Source organism: Mustela nigripes, chromosome 8, assembly GCF_022355385.1.
Source record: "Mustela nigripes isolate SB6536 chromosome 8, MUSNIG.SB6536, whole genome shotgun sequence".
NCBI lineage: Eukaryota > Metazoa > Chordata > Mammalia > Carnivora > Mustelidae > Mustela > Mustela nigripes.
Genome location: NC_081564.1, coordinates 9,333,594 through 9,353,594, shown reverse-complemented (window position 1 = coordinate 9,353,594; position 20,001 = coordinate 9,333,594). Strand labels below are relative to the sequence as shown.

Here is a 20,001-nt window from a genome sequence, read left to right as displayed (position 1 = left end):
ATCCTCTACTCAAAGGGATGGAAAGTACAGCTCAGGAAATATACATAGTAACATTGCAATACATTTATTATGGTAAGCATTTCATAATGTATATAATTGTTGCATCACTATGCTGTACACCTGAAACAAATTTAATATGTCAACTATACTTAACTAAAAAACAAAACAAAACAAAAATACGGGGCGCCTGGGTAGCTCAGTGAGTTAAGGCCCCTGCCTTCGGCTCAGATTGTGGTTCCTCAGTCCTGGTCACATGGTCCTGGGATCAAGCCCCACATCGGGCTCTCTGCTGAGCAGAGAGTCCGCTTCTCTCTCTCTCTGCCTGCCTCTCTGCCTGCCTCTCTGCCTACCTGTGATCTCTGTCTGTCAAATAAGTAAATAAATAATAAAAATTTAAAAATAAAAATTTTTTTAAAAACCCTCTACAAAACAAAAAAGCATTTTCTTAAGAAAATATAGCCTAAAAGAGTTTTTTAAACCAATAGGGACATAATCCTCTCAGGAACCACAGACTAACTCTTTATTCAGTCTTTGAATTAACATGTTAACCAGCTACAGTCTAGAGTAGATTATAGGAACAAAACATTTGGAGCACCTGACTAGCTCAGCTGGTTAAGCAAACTGACTCTTGGTTTTGGCTCACATCATGATCTCAAGGTTGTGAGATTGAGTCCCTCATCCAGCTCTGTGCTAGGTGGGACCTGCTTAAGATTCTCTCCCTCTCCATCTGTCCCTCCCACACCACTCTCAAAAACAAAAACATTTTATATGTATACTTACTATTTTTCACATTAATATAACTTATAATTAAGAAAATACATTTTTAGGGGCGCCTGGGTGGCTCAGTGGGTTAAAGCCTCTGCCTTCTGCTCAGGTCATGATCCCAGGATCGTGGGATCAAGCCCCGCATCAGGCTCCCTGCTCAGCAGGGAGCCTGCTTCCCCCTCTGTCTCTGCCTGCCTCTCTGCCTACTTGTGACCTCTGTCTGTCAAATACATAAATAAAATCTTTATAAAAAATAAAATAAAATAAAAAGATTTTATTTATTTATTAGAGAGAGAGGAGAGAAAGGGAGCATGAGCTGGGGTGGGGGAGAGGCAGAGGGAGAAGCAGGCTCCCCACTGAGCAGGAGTAAGTCCTAATCCCAGGACCCTGAGATTATCACCTGAGCTGAAGGCAGACACTTAACCAACTGAGCCACCTAGGTGCCCTTCCAGCATTTTAAATATGCAGGACATGCATTGCTCAAATATACTGTTCTCCAAACAAGAGACTCAAAGGGGTGGTTCACCAAACGCAATCCAACTTCTATTTTTAAAAACCTAGTTTTAATCTAGGAGTCTGATAATACCAAAAAGATTTAAGTTGGTTTTTTTTCTTTAAGATTTTATTTATTTGACAGAGAAAGACAGCGAAAGAGGGAACACAAGCAGAGGGAGAACCAGGCTACCTGCCTAGCACAGAGCCCAATGCAGGGCTCGATCCACATGACCTGAGCCGAAGGCAGATGCTTAACAACTGGACCACCCTGGCGCCCCTAAACCAATAGGGACATAATCCTCTCAGGAACCACAGACTAACTCTTTAATTTTTTAATTTGGTTTTTAGTCATTTCTACACCCAACATGGGGCTCAAACTCATGACCCTGAGGTGAAAGTTCAGAGACATGCAGCCAGCCAGGCTCTGCAGAATAGTTATTTAAATGAGACAGGGGGGCGCCTGGGTGGCTCAGTGGGTTAAGCCGCTGCCTTCGGTTCAGGTCATGATCTCAGGGTCCTGGGATCGAGTCCCACATCGGGCTCTCTGCTTGGCAGGGAGCCTGCTTTCCTCTCTCTCTCTCTCTACCTGCCTCTCCATCTGCTTGTGATTTCTCTCTGTCAAATAAATAAATAAAATCTTTAAAAAAAAAAAAAAAAATGAGACAGGGAGGGGGGCACCTGGGTGGCTCAGTGGGTTAAGCCGCTGCCTTCGGCTCGGGTCATGATCTCAGGGTCCTGGGATCGAGTCCCACATCGGGCTCTCTGCTTAGCGGGGAGCCTGCTTCCTCCTCTCTCTCTCTCTCTCTCTGCCTGCCTCTCTGCCTACTTGTGATCTCTGTCAAATAAAATAAATAAAATCTTTAAAAAATAAATAAATAAATAAATAAATAAGATAGGGAGGGGAACAAAGTTCTTTATAGAATAAAGAATTCAGAACAAAGGATAAGAACAGAAAAATCACCAATGTACAATCACCAGTTATATCTGATTCAAGCAAGAAACATTAGTGAATACAAAAAACTGCTAAATAAAAAAGACTGTATGGGGGGCGCCTGGGTGGCTCTGTGCATTAAGCCTCTGCCTTCGGCTCGGGTCATGGTCTCAGGGTCCTGGGATCGAGCCCCACGTCGGGCTTCCTGCTCGGCGGAGAGCCTGCTTCCCCCCCTCTCTCTGCCTGCCTCTAGGCTACTTGTGATCTCTGTCAAATGGATAAGTAAAATCTTAAAAAAAAAAAAAAAATGTTGAAGATGGGAAGTGATCTTCGACAGCATTTAAAAAAAAAAGAAAAAAAAAGACTGTATGGGGCGCACCTGGGTGGCTCAGTAGGTTAAAGCCTCTGCCTTTGGCTCAGGTCATGATCTCAGGGTCCTGGAATGGAGTCTTGCATCGGGCTCTCAGCTCAGCAGGGAGCCTGCTTCCCCCTCTCTCTGCCTGCCTCTCTGCCTACTTGTGATCTCTCTCTGTCAAATAAATAAATAAAATCTTTAAAAAAATAAAAATTAAAATAAAAATTAAAAAAGACTGTAAATATCTCATTCCTCCACAATCTCAAAATACAACCTGAATCTAGGTATTATAAAGGGAAAAGCTAGCTAAGAGAGGTATCTAATAAATCTCATTTTAATGAATAGGATAAATTAACTTCTTAAGGACACATTACCAATGTAGGAATTCTGCCACAGCTATGTTACTTGAATCTAAACACGAGAAAACAGTCAGACAAATCTAAATTGAGAAAGAAATATTCTGCAAAACCACCATTCTGGACTCTTCAAAGTACCAATGTACAGAAAGGAAAAGAAAAGGGGGTTGGGGGAAGGGCCTAAACGAAATTAACCTAAAAAGAACACAGTGTAATCCCAGATTTTTAAAACAAATAAGTTCCAACGGATATTGTGTAGAAGTAGGGAACTTTTGTTAAATTTCCTGAGAGTAATATGGGTGTTTTATTTATGTATAATACCCTTGTTCTTAAGATACATGCTAAAGTACTCAGGGATAAAATGTTATGTCTGCAACTTATTCTCAAATAGTTCAGGGGTAGAAATAAAAATATATAAAATAAATGGAAAATACTAAAATTGGCAAATATAAACAAGGGGTATACAGACATTCACTCTACTAACATTTAAGAATAAAAAGTTGGGAAAAGCAAAACAAAAAAGGCAAATCTAATCTCATGAACAACTCTCGATTTTATATAAATTACATAGTCTAACAGTTAAAAAACCCGTAGAGACAGAAGCTAGTACAGAATAAACAAACCTACCCTTCATGTCATTGAGAGCACTGGAACCTTCAAGGGACTGGTCTGTACCACATACAGCCCTCCAGAAGTCCTGCTCTGCCACACTGCGGGCCTGCCCTTCATTTTGCAGACTTAGGGCCAACATGAAGTCCAAGTTTGCACTATCTTCACCACCCTCTTTTGGGGGCTGTCGGGTTCTATTCCTTTCCTGCCTTTCTTGTTCTTCCACTGGAAGAAAAAATAAATAAATAACCAGTACTCAAGATACATTAGAGGGGTGCCTGGGTGGCTCAGTCAGTTAAGCAACTGACTCTTGACTTCTGCTCAGATTCCAAACTCAGGGTCATGAGATCGAGCCCTGTGTCAAGCTCCATGCTCAACATGGAATCTGCTTGAAATTCTCTCTCACGGGGCGCCTGAGTGGTTCAGTGGGTTAAAGCCTCTGCCTTCAGCTCAGGTCATGATCTCAGGGTCCTGGGATCGAGCCCTGCATCGGGCTCTCGGCTCAGCAGGGGGCCTGCTTACTCCTCTCTGCGTACTTGTGATCTGTCAAATAAATAAAATCTTAAAAAAAAGAAAAAATTCTCTCTCACTCTCCCTCTGCCCGTCCCACTCATGCACACCCACACTTTAAATAAATCTTAAAAAAAAAAAAAATTAGAGATGCTGCTACCTCATGTCCATGCTTAGCAAATATTCAAGGTTTACAGGCATTGTGCAAGAACAAAAGAGGCTTGGTCCTCCTGTTCTCCTAGGACTCCAAACATCAAGTCTGTTGCAATAAAGGCTCCATTATTATTCTAATTATCTTATTAATAACCCAAATTATTGAGCTATAACTATGAGACAAGTACTGTGCTAAACATTTTTTATATTTCTGCACTATAGCAAAATAGCTTGAAGCATGAAGCCAGATTGCCTGAATTCAAGTCCCAGCTCTACCCCTTATCTAAGAATGCCTGTGAGAACTAAATCATTTAATACATATTAAGAACTTTACAAATGCCTGAAGCACATACTATATACTCAGTAAATACTAGCTATTAACAGGATGTCACTGTCATCATCATCAACACTAGCTATAATCCAGTGGTAATCCAATAGCAAAGAGGTTATTTCCAATCTATAGTTAGGTGTATTAGAAAGACTACCTAACTATAATCAGGTTTTATTACTTAAATCTATTTGCCCTCAAAAAAAAAAAAAAATCTATTTGCCCTCAAAGCCCTGTTCCCATTTGTCCTGAGATTTTGTATCATTCCAGTTTTCTAATCCAAACACAACTCACACAGATTATTCTGAATTGGAAACTGGGCTGTCATGTTCCTTTGGTTGGAAGTTCTACTATGCAAAATGTCTGATTCAAAGGCTCTCAGAGGTCTTCGGGGTATCCTCATAGGGGGGTCCAGAGCCTCAATTTGCCTGAGGAGCTGGGATGCAATCCAGATGCCATCTTGACCCCAGGACTCATCATATGCATTAGGAGGCATGGCAACCTCATCTCTCTTTTCCTCCCCATCTCTTCCACAAACATCAGGATGAGTCTTCAGATCTTTCACCAGGACATTGCGCCCACAACTGCCACATAACTCCGTCCGGGCACCACAGTAATCTTCATGGTCCTTCAGTTTGAGAACAGAAAGTTCCAAATCACAATGCTGGCAAAGGGCAAGCCGTAGAGGACACTCGGTCTCCTGTAACACAGAATAATAAAGCAGTTAATATGCCGATCTAAAAGAGGCTATGTTTTAGTACAGGGAAAGGAAAGCCAAAAATATTTACTTCAGTATTCTCTTCCAAACCTAGCTTTGCCTGCCATGGTTTTCTATGCATTTAAGAGTCACGGCTTCGGGACGCCTGGGTAGCTCAGTGGGTTAAAGCCTATGCCTTCGGCTCAGGTCATGATCTCAGGGTCCTAGGATCAAGCCCCGAATCGGGCTCTCTGCTCAACAGGGAGCCTGCTCCCCCTACCCTCTCTCTGCCTGCCTTTCTGCCTACTTATGATCTCTGTCTGTCAAATAAATAAATAATCTTAAAAAAAAAGTCACAACTTCCCTCTGTTCCTGTCACCTGGTTCTACAAGAGGAAAGAAACTCTCAGAAGGAATCTACTCACTCAGCCACCCTATCATCATTTTGTGCACACATTACAAAGTAACCCAAGTAACCCAAAGCCAGCCAGCTCTTGGGCAAGAACAGCAAAAGCACAGCAATTCAAGTACGTTTGTCAAAATTCCACTAGCCCAATTTCCCCTTACTACTCCAATCTGTCTTAAGTACCTGGTAATGAGGAACAGAGACTCTCCATTATAAAGGACAGATATTTCTAATCTGCATATTTGTACATAGCACTGGCTTTGAACTGACCAAATAAACCAGGAATTACCAACAAAGATGACCCCAAGAGTATAAATACTCAGCAGATGAAGGATAAAACTTTTATAAAACTGGGACACCTGGGTGGCTCAGTTGGTTAAGCATCTGCCTTTGGCTCAGGTCACGATCCCAGGGTCCTACAATCGAGTCCCGCATGGGGCTCCTTGCTCAACAGAGAGTCTGCTTCTCTCTCTGCCTGCCCCTCCTCTGAGAAACAAACAAAATCTTTAAAAAAAAATAAAAAAGGAAAGAAAAAATTTTGTATAAAACTTATTTTGGGGGCGCCTGAGTGGCTCAGTGGGTTAAAGCCTCTGCCTTCGGCTCGGGTCATGATCCCAGGGTCCTGGGATCAAGCCCCACGTCTGGCTCTCTGCTCCGAGAGGAGCCTGCTTCCTCCGCTCTCTCTGCCTGCCTCTCTGCCTACTTGTGATTTCTCTCTATCAAATAAATAAAATCTTAAAAAAAAAAAAAAACAACAACAACTTATTTTGAAATTGTAACTAAAACACCAAAGAATTAAAAAGATATAAAATCAGGGGCGCCTGGGTAGCTCAGTGAGTTAAGCCGCTGCCTTCGGCTCAGGTCATGATCTCGGGGTCCCGGGATCGAGTCCCGCATCCGGCTCTCTGCTCAGCAGGGAGCCTGCTTCCTCCTTTCTCTCTCTCTCTGCCTCTCTGCCTACTTGTGATCTCTCTCTGTCAAATAAATAAATAAAATCTTAAAAAAAAAAAAAAGATATAAAATCATATGTTACTCTGATATACACATTCCAAACCTTGGAACGTCAACTCAGAACTTCAATGTAATATCACTTCAAAAGTTTAGATACTTTACAACCACTGTGCCAAAGAGCAAGAATTTCTTTTCATACAAATTAAACCCAAGTTCCATCCTAAAGGCTGCTTTAAACACTTCTAGCATAATTTGTGTATGCATGAACTATCTCTTGTAGAAAGCACAAAAAAATGACTAAAGAGGGCCTAGGTAAGAGGAATGGAAGAGACAATTTTTACATACCTGCTTTTGTGACTTTAAAATTATATACCAAGTGGCTATAATACTGATTCACAAAGATTTCATTAGAAAAATGCCACTGATTTAAAATTACTCAACAACCAAAAAAAAAAAAAAAGTACTCAGCCAAGAGTAAAATATTGCTGGCACATACCAGATAATGTAGTAAGTACTTTGTTAGCAACCCTAAAATGTGTTAATAACTAACCAGAGCACCAAATAAAGTATAAACTTTTTTTTTAAGAGAATTTTAAAAAATTCTTTAGTTTCATCTCTGGTCTATAACTATTTTGGTCTAACTTGCAGGAACGTTAGGAACTACTTTGTACTTGTACCTTTATAATGACTGATATATTACCATGTTATCCCCAGAAAGAGCCAGAGTGAAGAGGATAGAAGACAGGAGAGCTAACTGGAGGTTGTTTTGTAAAGCAGGTAAATATTAGAACCAGAGTAATACTCATTATTGTTAATGTGACCTCAATCATAAACCCCACCCCTCGCTGGTGAGCCCTAGTACAACATAGGTCAAATGCTTAGAAAAACTAGGAAGAGTGCCGAAGTACTTATAAGATGTTTAATTCTGTGCTGTGGAGTTATGAATAGTTATTGTTTTCTTCTTCCATTTTCCGATTTTTCTACAATGGTTATGAATTACCTTTTTAAATTATAAATGGTCATTTTAGGTACACAGAATGATGTGTACTAATAAGTGCATACCTTGGTAAATTTTTACTTATGTACACACACTATGTGACCAACTAAATAGGGGATCTTTTTAACTGGTAAATTCATATGCTCGTTCACAAAAACAACGTTCATTCAACTATGGCAAACAGTTTTATTTCAACTAGGGACCAACTAATACTATGTTCTATCTCATGAAATGCACTCTGAGGAATTGCTTTGGGTATAAGCAGCATGTTACCCAAGTGATCAAGAAGTCAAAAGGAAATTACAAGATGTTAGGAAGGCTCTGTACTAAAGTGGTTATACCACACTGGCAAGCCCAGGCTTGGTTTGGCACTCACTGAAGGTGCCAGCTAAACCCCAGCAGAAATGACAGACTCCGTTCCAAAGAGTAACGCTCTGAGACCTGAGCAAGGAGTGCAATAGTCACGTAGTTGAATCTGGTAGCACAAAGTCAAAGCCTTGAATATACTTTAAGAGACAGTATTTGTGGAGCTGGTAGAGAACCAAGACTCAATCAGACTGGTCTTCTGCTCTGCATTAGGTCAGTAATCTCAGTAATATTGGCCCCAGGTAACTCACGCTCTTCATGGTACAGGGAAACTAACCTCATGCTTCTTTAACTGCCTCTTCTCCAACTTCTTATTACATTTGCAGGTCACCTATGATAAGAAGGGACATCAGTAAATTGGCTTTGTGACAACATGAGCACTTGCTAAGGCAAAATAGCAAGTATAATAGAGTTATGAACATTTGAGTACTTGGTGGTTTACCTGACAATGTTCTGTCGCCATGTGACTCTCCATGTCAGATTTGGGAAATGGTTCCTTGCAGATAGGACACATACCAATGTTCCTTTGACAGTGGATCTCATGGATGGTAAAATTAAATACAGGAATTTCTTTTTTGCTATAGAAACAGAACAAAGGAAAAGGCAAGCATTACTGACTCATCTATGCACAGTGATATTACATGAAAATCTGCTTGTCAGATCTTTAGTCTTTGTTACTTCTCTTTAGTAAATCTAGTCTGTAAACTCTTATTATTACACCCCTGCTTTTCAAGGATTAACTTCCAAAGGTTTTGAGTCTTCGGTGCAACAATGAGTTATCAGTGCTATGTACTACTTCCACAAGCTCACCCTCACTTTCTAGATGTCAGAGCTAATCACAACCAGCAACATGAAGTCAGACGCCAAGAAATAAATCAGGCTTTTCTAAAACTATCCATGACCCAAAACACAATGATACACTACAGAATTGTAAAAACAACAACAACAAAAAAAAAAAAAAAAACAGCCTACCAATTATTTTGACTCTGGGTCTGAGGTAGGTTTAACCTCAATAGATTTTATTCCACTAAAAGTCAAACAAGCAGATGCCAGCATTGAGATAGTCAGTGGGGAACATGTCTCCCTTTATGTCCCACATGCCTTTCAAAGCAGGCTAGATACTAGTCAGGAACGTGCTCTGGTTCTGTTGGTATAACTTCACTGCAGAACTGTACAAAAATGAAGTCCTGAATCCCTTCCCCCAATCCTGTCTCTTCACTCACTCTCTACCATTCTCTTTAAGGAATCCAATTCAATTATCATCTCTAAGTTACAGAAAAGGGAGGAAAATGATAATCTTAAGTGAGAGAGAAAGATCACTTAAATTTAACAAGTGTTTTATGTACACTTCAACAAGAGAAATATTCAGTCTTTACTTTCAGTCATTTGGATATGATCACTAGAAAACTCCAATTTTAGTCTAGGTAAAGACTGCATTTAAAGACTGTCTGAGGGGGCACCTGGGTGACTCAGTGGTTTGAGGCCTCTGCCTTCGGCTCAGGTCATGATCCCGGGGTCCTGGGATCGAGCCCCGCATCGGGCTCTTTGCTCAGCAGGGAGCCTGCTTCCTCCTCTCTCTCTGCCTGCCTCTTTGCCTACTTGTGATCTCTGCCTGTCAAATAAATAAATAAAATCTTTTTTAAAATAAATAAATAAATAAATAAAAATAAAGACTGTCTGGGAGGCGCCTGGGTGGCTCAGTGGGTCAAGCCTCTGCCTTCAGCTCAGGTCATGATCTCAGGGTCCTGGGATTGAGTCCTGCATCAGGCTCTCTGCCCAGCAGGGAGCCTGCTTCCCCCTCCCTCTCTGCCTGCCTCTCTGCCTACTTGTGATCTCTTCTCTGTGTCAAGTAAATAAATAAAATCTTTAAAAAAAAAAAAAAAAAAGACGGTCTAAGGTTACCTGCCTGGCTCAGTTGGTAAAGCATGCGATGCTTGAGCTCAGCTCCTGAGTTCAAGCCCCACATTGGGCATGGAGCCTAATTAATTAAAAGTAAAGAAAGAAAGAAAAATAAGGAATGTGTCTAGGGGTACCTGGCTGGCTCAGTCAGTACAGCTTTTGATTCTTGGTCCTGGGGTTTTGAGTTCAAGCCCCATGTTGGGTGTAGAGATTATTTAAAAAAAAAGATGAATGGATAAAGAAGATGTGGTCTATATACAATGGAATACTATTTAGCCATCAAAAATGAAATCTTGCCATTTGCAGTGATGTTGATGGAACTGAACGGTATTATGCTAAGCAAAATAAGACAATCAGGAAAGACAATTACCATATGATCTCACTCCTCTGTGGAATTTAAGAAACAAAACCAAAGATCATGGGGGAAGAGAGGGAAAATAAAACAAGACAAAATCAGAGAGGGAGACAAACCATAAGAGACTCTCAATCACAGGAAACAAACTGAGGGTTGCTGGAGGGGAGGGGCCTGGGGGTGAGGTGGGCATGAAGGAGGGCACATGATGTAATGAGCACTGGGTATTATATAAGACTGATGAATCACTGACCTCTACCTCAGAAACTAATAACATACTACATGTTAATTAGCCGAATTTAAATTAAAAATAAAGATAGAGTCTATAAGTATGTCACCTAGAATAAAATTTCAGAAAAATAAAATACTGAACAGAATAATACAGATAATAACACAATCTTTAAATATTTTATTTAGCCTACAAAGCTAAATACTATAGGAACTCTCTTCCACACTCAATTGTAGATAGCTTTTTTCTCTCTTAGAGTTTTCATCTTCATACCTAGTGTAAGAAACATTTCAAAGTAAGATGACTGATGTGCCTCCAGCTATGTCATACTCCAGTCTGAAAGACCAAGACACAAAATAAATGCAAATTTATTTCCACCCAACGGTGAAACTATCAAGGAAGCTCTTATGCAAAGAACAATTGTGAGATGGGAAGAAATCTCAACGAGATAAAGAGGGAAACTACCAATATCTTGAAAGATTTAACTCCCCTTATTTTTCCAAAATTCCTAGCTTTCTGAGGAAACCAATGGTTTTAAAGTAATTATTTTTTTTAAATGAAGGAAAAATATACAGAGGCTATAAATTATGATCTAAACCTAGTAAATTAACAAAAATTAAAATTAGTAAGTTCCACTGTTAAAGATGTTGTGAAACTAGTGTTCTATTATGTTACCAGTGGTACTGTAAACTGCTTAAAAATAGGCTGAAAATCTGTTTCTAGGACTGATGAAGTTCCAGAACCTAAATCAGATTTGGTGGGGTGAGGTTCAGAGCTGACGACTAAAGAAAGAATTCTTAAGACATCTTTGGTGCAAAATGGTGGTTTATTAAAGCACAGGGACAGGACCTGTGGGCAGGAAGAGCTGCTGCCCCGGGTTGTGAGGAGTGGCTGGTTATATACACAGGAGTTGGGTAGGTGAGGACAAAGGGCTGTTCAGAAGGGCTATTGGGGTAAAGAAGACTGTCAGGATATTGAAGGCCTGGTTACTATCAAGCCAAGGCCACTTTCCCTCTAATGAGGCACTAACATAAAGACAATTGGGAGTCTCCTGGTGGAATGTTACATTCCTGCTATCAAACGTCCTTGTTAGTGAGATTTAGGTTTTATTTATTTTTTTTTTTTTTTTAAAGATTTTATTTATTTATTTGACAGAGATCACAAGTAGGCAGAGTCAGGCAGAGAGAGAGGAGGAAGCAGGCTCCCCGCTGAGCAGAGAGCCCGATGCAGGACTCGATCCCAGGACCCTGAGATCATGACCTGAGCCGAAGGCAGCAGCCCAAACCACTGAGCCACCCAGGCGCCCCGAGATTTAGGTTTTAAAAGAAATTTAACTTTATTTACTTTTCCTTCTACCTCCGTCTCCTTCGGTTTTTTATGGAGGTGAGGGTGACGTTAGGGCTTGAGGAACTGAGTTCTGTATCTTTGGAAATTGGGCTATTGATAAGGCAACTTCTTTGTTGTAAATCTCGAGGACATTTGTAAACCAAGAGAGACTCCTGCCTTGCAGGACTGTGATCTCTGCAAGTTAACTATTTGTTCTTCTTTTAGGGCAGTCAGGGGTGCCTGTGGAATGTCACACATATTACCAAGGGGAGTGGGTGGAGAGGGGGTGCAAGGCACCAGCCCCTGCTCCATCCTCAGCCAGCCTCCTGCTCCCTCATCAGGACCATAATACAGTCTTTAACCAGGTAATCTCACTCTTGGAATTATGAAGACTTTCGTTAGGGTTGTAAAACAGTTTAAAAAAAATCATTAGGGACGCCTGGGTGGCTCAGTTGGTTAGGCCACTGCCTTCGGCTCGGGTCATGATCCTGGCATCCTGGGATCGAGTCCTGCATCGGGCTCCTTGCTCATCGGGGATCCTGCTTCTCTCTGCCTCTGCCTGCCACTCTGCCTGCTTGTGCTCTCTGACAAGTACAGAAATAAAATATTTTTTTAAAAAATCATTAAAAATGTTTAAAACAGGGCTCCTGGGTGGCTCAGTTGTTTAAGTGGCTGCCTTAGGCTCAGGTCATGATCCCACAGTCCTGAGATCAAGCCCTGCATCCGGCTCCCTGCTTCTCCCTCTCCCACTCCCTCTGTTTGTATTCCCTCTCTGTCTGTCAAATAAATAAAATTTTTTAAAAAACAAAACTGTTTATTTTTTTTTAAGATTTTATTTATTTGACAGACAGAGATCATAAGTACGCAGAGAGGCAGGCAGAGAGAGAGAGGAGGAAGCAGGCTCCCTGCTAGGCAGAGCCCAATGGGATCACGACCTGAGCCAAAGGCAGAGGCTTTAACCCACTGAGCCACCCAGGCGCCCCCAAAATAAAACCGTTTAATGAAGTGAGCAGCTACATGAAATGTACACCAACAAAATGAAAGCAGAGCTATATCATGACTGTAAAACATACATGCACAAATGCCACAAAAAATTAAACCTAATAATTACTGCTTAGGAAACGGAGATTCATAATTTTTACAATAATTTTCTTTCAACAGCAAAAATCAAGAAAATATGTCTACAGTTCTTATTTTACAGGGCTAGTAGGAAAACATATTGACACAGAACATTCTATATACCCAAGGCCACTAAAATTTTAGGATTTGACCAAAAAAATATTAAGGACCACATAATCATAACATAAAGCAACAAGAATCAAAAGCAGCTGTTAGGTAAGACCACACAGTAAATTTACTATGATACATTTTCACCACTTGGGAAACTTTGAAAGAAACCTTGTAAGAAAAACAGATTTGCAACAATTACATACATGAAACAATTGTCTGCTGGTTTTCTTTTTAAATTTAGCTCCCAAGATAGTCCCACCAAACATTCCAACCAGACAAAATACCAATATACTTACTTCCTATCATACAGATAAAATCAAGGTTTTTTTTCTTTTTTTAAAGATTTTATTTATTTATTTGACAGATAGAGATCATAAGTAGGCAGAGAGGCAGGCAGAGAGAGAGAGAGAGGAGGAAGCAGGCTCTCCGCGGAGCAGACAGCCCGATGCGGGGCTCGATCCCAGGGTCCTGAGATCATGACCTGAGCCGAAGGCAGAGGCTTTAACCCACTGAGCCACCCAGGCGCCCCAAGGTGTTTTAAATGAGATGAGAACACAACTCCGTATCTAGATAAAACTGGGAAAAGCTCCAAGGAGGGCCTAGCAAGTTAAAGATGAAATTTCACCTTAGATAAAAATGACTGAAAGGCAAGCCAAGGCTTCCAGAAAATTCCCAGTAGCCTTCTAAATGCTAAGCAGAACAATCCAGAAATCAATTTAACTATTACATGCAAAAATAAAAGTCGAAGTTTTGGGGCTTTTTGTTTTTAGTAATCTCTGTAACCATCACGGGGCTTGAACTCATGATGCTGAGATCAAGTCGTGAGCTCTTCCAACTGAACCAGCCAGGCACCCTGCCTTTTTTTTTTTTTAAGATTTTATTTATTTAACAGAGAGAAAGATCACAAGTAGGCAGGGAGGCAGGCAGAGAGGAGGTTGGGGAAGCAGGCTCCCTGCTGAGCAGAGAGCCAATTCAGATTAGGGGCTCCATCCTAGGACCCTGAGATCATGACCCTCATGACGCAAGCAATAGGCAGAGGCTTAACCTACTAAGCCACCCAGGTGCCCCAACCAGGCACCTTTATAAGTCAAAACCTTCTAACATTGAAGTTCCTATTCCTTAGGACCACACTCTCCCCCACAGAGAAGAGAGATGACATACAAGAACTTCTTCAACAACAAACTCCTTTTACTGGCCCAGTGGATCTAATGGCAGCTCATTTTTTTTATTTAAAAAAAAATTTAAGTAGGCTCCATGCCCAAAATGGGACTTGAACTTATGACCTGAGATCAAAAGTTGCACACTCTGACAGAGCCAGCCAGATGCCCCAAATTTCTTATTTTTTATTTTGCTATTTTTTTTAAATAGACTCCATGCCCAATATGGGGCTTTAACTCACAACCCTTAGGTTAGGAGTTACATGTTCTACCGACTGAGCCAGCCAGGACCCCTTCACTTTAAATTTATTTATTTTATTTTTTTTTTAAAGATTTTATTTATTTATTTGTCAGAGACAGAGGGAGAGAGAGCGAGCGAGCACAGGCAGACAGAGAGGCAGGCAGAGGCAGAGGGAGAAGCAGGCCCCCCGCCAAGCAAGGATCCCGATGCGGGACTCGATCCCAGGACCCCGGGACCATGACCTGAGCCGAAGGCAGCTGCCCAACCAACTGAGCCACCCAGGCGTCCCTTATTATTTTATTTTTTTATTTTTAGTAAACTCTATGCTCAATGTGGGGCTTGAACTCATGACCCCAAGATCAAGAGTTGCAAACTCTACTAAACTGAGCCACGCTGGCACCCTGGGCACTCACATTTTGAAGTTTACCTTTTCTTAGGGAATAGAAATATGGCTTTAAAAACAAAAATTTTAAACCTAGAATTTAGGCAGGGTTACTGAGATGGGAGGTCTGTGCTGGCTTAGTTACTGTTCCATGCTAATCCTTTTTCTTTAAATAAATTGCTTTGGCTTTGAGTAACCCTGTTTTCATTAGCTTTCCATTAACTTACCTTTTTTTTTTTTTTAAACTCCCTTAGCATAGTTATTTATATATTGTCCTGGCCTTGAGACTCCTTCAAATTGGAGAACTGACAAAATAAGCGTATCTTAATTGGTGACATTGCCATTATATCTGGTTTTTTACACAATCACAATGTTTTCTTGTGATTACCTGCATTACTGATTAATTTGTACCAGTAATAGCACATATAAAACACAAACAGAGCTAAAATAGCTTTTAGATTGGCAGAAAGTGATAGGGGCATAGTAGAAAAAAATACCCTTTAATGCAAGACATGCTCTTAGAAATGAAATCTTAAATCTGTTCAGGTAAAGAATATTGCAATCAGCAGTTGCTCTGATTATATCCTAATCCTGCTGAAAGCCTAATAAAAAGAAAAAAGCAATAAAAAAATAAAAACTGTTATCTGGCTCAAATCTCCCAGCAATCTGAGTCAAAGTATTTTCCTTCTTCAACATCTCTTCCCTTTTACCACAATTTACTAAGTTAAACATAGCACAGTCAGTTCTGCTTTGCTTTTTTATCCTTCCATAGAGTGCTTGTACATTACCAAAATACCAAACTCTCAGGAAATTATTAGCTGCATCCTAAGTTTCATTTCAGCAAGAAAGAGTTGCCCTTTCCTGTCACTCACGTGGGTCAAATACACCAAAATAGGAAGCTTAACATCCAAGTCTTCATAAACATTTCTGATCATGAAATGATAATGATTAAGCAGGACTGCCAGAAGACTTTAACTAGAGGTTTTGTTGTTGTTGTTGTTTCTGTTTTTAGTTTTAAAGCAGTGGAACATTCCTTCAGTAAAATCCTTTATAAAAATAATTGGGTGGCTCTGGCTGTACTACTCTCTCAATGCTAGATGTAGAACCAACCTCACTAAACTTGCTCCCAATCACCCCCAGGACAGCCACCGTAGCAACATGGGGAAATCTTTGTAACGTTTTGAAAAGCATGCATCTAATCCAAACATTATATTTTTTGTATCTTCTTTAAAAAAAAAAAAAAAACTGATAAGGAGCACCTGGCAGGCTTGGTCATAGAGCATGGGATGCTTGATCTCAGCCTCGTGAGTTCAAGACCCACATTTGACATGGAGTCTACTTAAAGAAAAAAAATTTAAAAAAAAAATGTATTATATTTTCCAGAAAGACCAAAATTACATCTGCTTATTTATACATCAAAAAAGTGAGGCTCGGGTGCCTGGGTGGCTCAGTGGGTTAAGCCGCTGCCTTCGGCTCAGGTCATGATCTCAGGATCCTGGGATCGAGTCCCGCATCGGGCTCTCTGCTCAGCAGGGAGCCTGCTTCCCTCTCTCTCTCTCTCTGCCTGCCTCTATGTCTACTGTGATCTCTCTGTCAAATAAATAAATAAAATCTTTAAAAAAAAAAAAAATTAAAAAAAAAACGTGAGGCTCCAAAACAGTCAGTGGGGTGACTGGACAAGTCATTAACTATAAAGGCAGGTACCAGAGCTCCAGACTCCCAGCTCTATCACATCACTCTACTCATTTCTCTATGCTACCTGAACCTACCACCTTTTTTTTTTTTTTTTTTTTTTAATTTGACAGAGTACACAAGTAGGTAGAGAGGCAGACAGAGAGACGGGGAAGCAGTCTCCCCGCCAAGCAGAGAACCCGATGTGGAGCTCAATCCCAGGACCCGGAGATCATGACCCGAGCTAAAGGCAGAGGCTTTAACTCACTGAGTCACCCAGGCGCCCCTGAACCTACATCTTATCCCATCACTAAAACAGGCAATGTTACATAAAATTGTTAAAAAGGCTTTTTAGTCCCATATATTTCCATGTTATATGGTAACAAATTTAACCTGCCAATAAATAAACCAACCTTCTACCAGTTTGTTCTAGAAACCAGTTTGTTCTCACTCCAACATTTCTTACATTTAATTTCTTACCAATTGTCACATAGTTGAGTGTCCTGGTCATCTAGAAATTCAGCCATCTTTAGTTCTTTCTGAAAACTACAAAGGAGAAAAGTGTAAACTTTCAATTTCATTTCTGCTTTTAGGATGACATGCAGAACACAAAAACAAAAAACAACTACACAGAAAATGTTACCAATACCAGTACATTAAAGTATTTTATTAAATACCCAATACATTTATTTATTTATTTTTAATTTATTTACTTGTCAGAGAGAGAGAGACGGCACAAGGAGCACAGGCAGACAGAGCGGCAGGAGAGGCAGAGGGAGAAGCAGGCTCCCTGCCAAGCAAGGAGCCCAATGTGGGACTCGATCCCAGGACACTGGGATCATGACCTGAGCCGAAGGCAGCTGCTTAACCAACTGAGCCACCCAGGCGTCCCTACACAATACATTTATATTTTACCCTATTTTTTAAATTTTCATTTTAAAGTAACTTGACAAGCAAAAGCACCACAAAAAACTCCTGTAGACCCTTAACCCAATACATCATAAATTATCACAGTAAAATTATCAAATGTGGGGAACTAATACTAATACAATGTTAATAACTCATCTATAAATCATATTCATGAATCATTCCACTAATTTCCTTTTCCTGGTTAAAGACACATCACATAGTTATTTCTCCATTATCCTCTGATTTAGGATACTTCAGTTTTTCTTCATCTTTCAAAATCGTGTTAAGTGTAGTTTGAGTCTGTTTAGTGTTTTCTCATGATTAATACTTTTTTTTAGCAAGAATAACACAGAACTGATGTCGTGCTCATCTCAGTGCATTATATCAGAAAGTACATGATGTCAACAGTTTTATTATTACAGATGATGTTAACGCTGATCCTTAGCTGAAAAAGTGTCTGCCAGGTTCGTGCACTGTAAAGTTTTTCCTTCTTTTTAAACAAGATGTCAGTGCAGAGAGCAAAGTGCTGGCAATTTCCTTACCACTATTCTTTGCTATGACACAAAATTGGTCTTAAATACTGCCCCCAAAGGGCTCTTAAATGGTTCTGACATTTCCGAATGAACTCACTTTTCAAAGCATATATTCATTCAACATGTTCATTGAGACCCTGTATGCCGCACCGGCAGTAATACTACTTCACAAACTAAGGAAGTGAAGTGTCCATAACAGATCAACTTAGTGACAGAGGAAAAATAAACAAATTAGCGGATATCTTAATGTCTTTTGATGGTAAAGTACACAGACAAATGGAGATGAAGGGAATCTACTTTAGAAAAAGGTGGTAAGAGAACTTTCTGACAAGGTGACATTTAAACGCTGAAGTGTGAAGAGGAAGTAAGAGAGGATGGGAATGGGGGGAAATCCAATCAGGCAGGGGGCCCAAAAGGCAATGAAAGAGAAAGTAAAGGGAGATTTGGAAGAGCAGAACGAAAAACGAAAAACGGGAAGTACTCAAGGGGGCCTTATCCTGTACAGCAGAAGGGGTATCAGTCTACAGTCCTAGCTCAACGGTACCCCGGAGAATGGTTTTAAATTAGGGAGTTACAGGACTCCAGAGAACCGCTCCCCTAAGAAATGTGCACTAAGGATAGGAACCACCGATCTAGGGAAATAAATCACGTTCCCCAAAGGGGAAAGCCTGGATACTTTTCTCAGGGCGGTCTGTTCCTCGGGGTGCTCCAGAAACTAAGCCAAGACCAGAGCTTCCGGTGAGGGAAGTGCCTGCCCTCTGGCTGCAAAGGGTCTGGGGGTGGCAGGCCGAGCTGGGAGTGGGCCCCTCGGAGGGTCGAGCTCTGGTTCCGCCACGCAGTGGCTATGGGACGTGACCTTTCTGGGGCTCAAATCCCTCAGGCAGACAACTGACGATACTCCAAAGGGTCCTCTGTATGGAGCAAAGGGGCGAATGCACGGAACTGCCCCAGGACAACTCAAGTCTCCAACCTGACAAGGAGCCCCTCTCTGAGGTTTCGGGCGCAGCTGCCCCCTCGTGTCCAGGCGCAGGAGGCGGTTTCCAACCGCCCCCTCCCCCGGGGAGTTCGCGGGTGGGGAGCGGGAGAGGGCACCAGCTTCGCAAAACAGCAGCGGTTCAAATGTACCGTCTGACTGCTAAGCGCTTCCCAAGGACCCTCGCCCCCAGGCCGGAACCCTAGCAGGTGAAAGCCATTTATCCCATTCTGGAGCGAGCCGCCGCACAGCTGGTCGGAGTGGGGACTCGAACCCCGGTCCCCGGCCGAGAGCCCGCACTAAGGCGGCGCGACACCGCCCCTTTTCGTCCCCACCTCCCGCCCCGCAAGCTGGGGGCTCGCGGCTGGAGCCCGGCTCCGCCCGGGGCGCGGTGCCCACAGCCGCGCTCGGGACGACGCCCACTTCCCCGACACCCTGGCCAAGGCCGCGAAGGGGCGGCGCCGCTCGGGGGCTGCCGAGACTCGGGTTCCCCGAGGAGAAAGCGCGGCCTCCTCCACTGGCCTGAGGAGACGCCGTGGCGTGGCCGTCTTTCTCCACACCGCCGCGACCCCCGGGGCCCACAGCCCCCTCGCCCACACACCAAGCCGCAGGGATGCCGGCCTCCTCCCGAACCGCAGTGAGGCTCCCAAGGCTCGGGCCGCCGCTACACTCACCCGGGACGACAGCAAGGACTTGCAGCGAACCCGCTAGCCGCAGACACAGAGCCTCCCCACTCAGCCCCCCGCCCTGAACAACGGCCCCCAGAGCCGCCTCACCACTTCCGACCGCCGCGGAGAAGCGCGCCCATTGGCCAGGGGCGGCACCAGCTGTCAAGCCATTGGATGATACCGCTGTCGCTCCCAGGGCCCCGCCTGATGCGAGCCGATTGGCTCCTCAAGCTCCACCGGGGGTGAATCCCTGAAAAGTCCCAGCCCTAGCACAGCTGGGGTAAGGTCTGAGCTGGAAGCTTGGTTCTCAGGGCCCAGCGGCTAACCTTGACACAGGCTAATAATATTTGCATGAATAATACACACACAAACATTACTAATACGCTTAATATATTAAGATAATTTAATAGCATTTGTTCTCTTGTCATGAGCCATTAATACTTATTAGTCATTCTTATTGCTGTGATAACGCCCTCATGCAAGACCTCTGCAAGGCTTTATCCATATTTGAGC

At 42.1% G+C, this 20,001-nt stretch overlaps 1 protein-coding gene across 1 annotated transcript in view; it reads right to left on the bottom strand.

The window, feature by feature from the left end:
- TRAFD1 (TRAF-type zinc finger domain containing 1) overlaps positions 1-19,588 on the bottom strand; it is a 30,317-nt gene extending 10,729 nt beyond the window's left edge. Inside the window, exons 1-6 of the mRNA XM_059408450.1 lie at positions 19,495-19,588; positions 16,886-16,951; positions 8,361-8,496; positions 8,196-8,249; positions 4,797-5,202; positions 3,530-3,736 (exon numbers count right to left, since the gene is read on the bottom strand). Coding sequence (XP_059264433.1) covers positions 3,530-3,736; positions 4,797-5,202; positions 8,196-8,249; positions 8,361-8,496; positions 16,886-16,932 — 850 coding nt within the window. The 5' untranslated portion in view covers positions 16,933-16,951; positions 19,495-19,588. The remainder of the gene's footprint in view (positions 1-3,529; positions 3,737-4,796; positions 5,203-8,195; positions 8,250-8,360; positions 8,497-16,885; positions 16,952-19,494) is intronic.
- Positions 19,589-20,001: the final 413 nt, after the last annotated feature.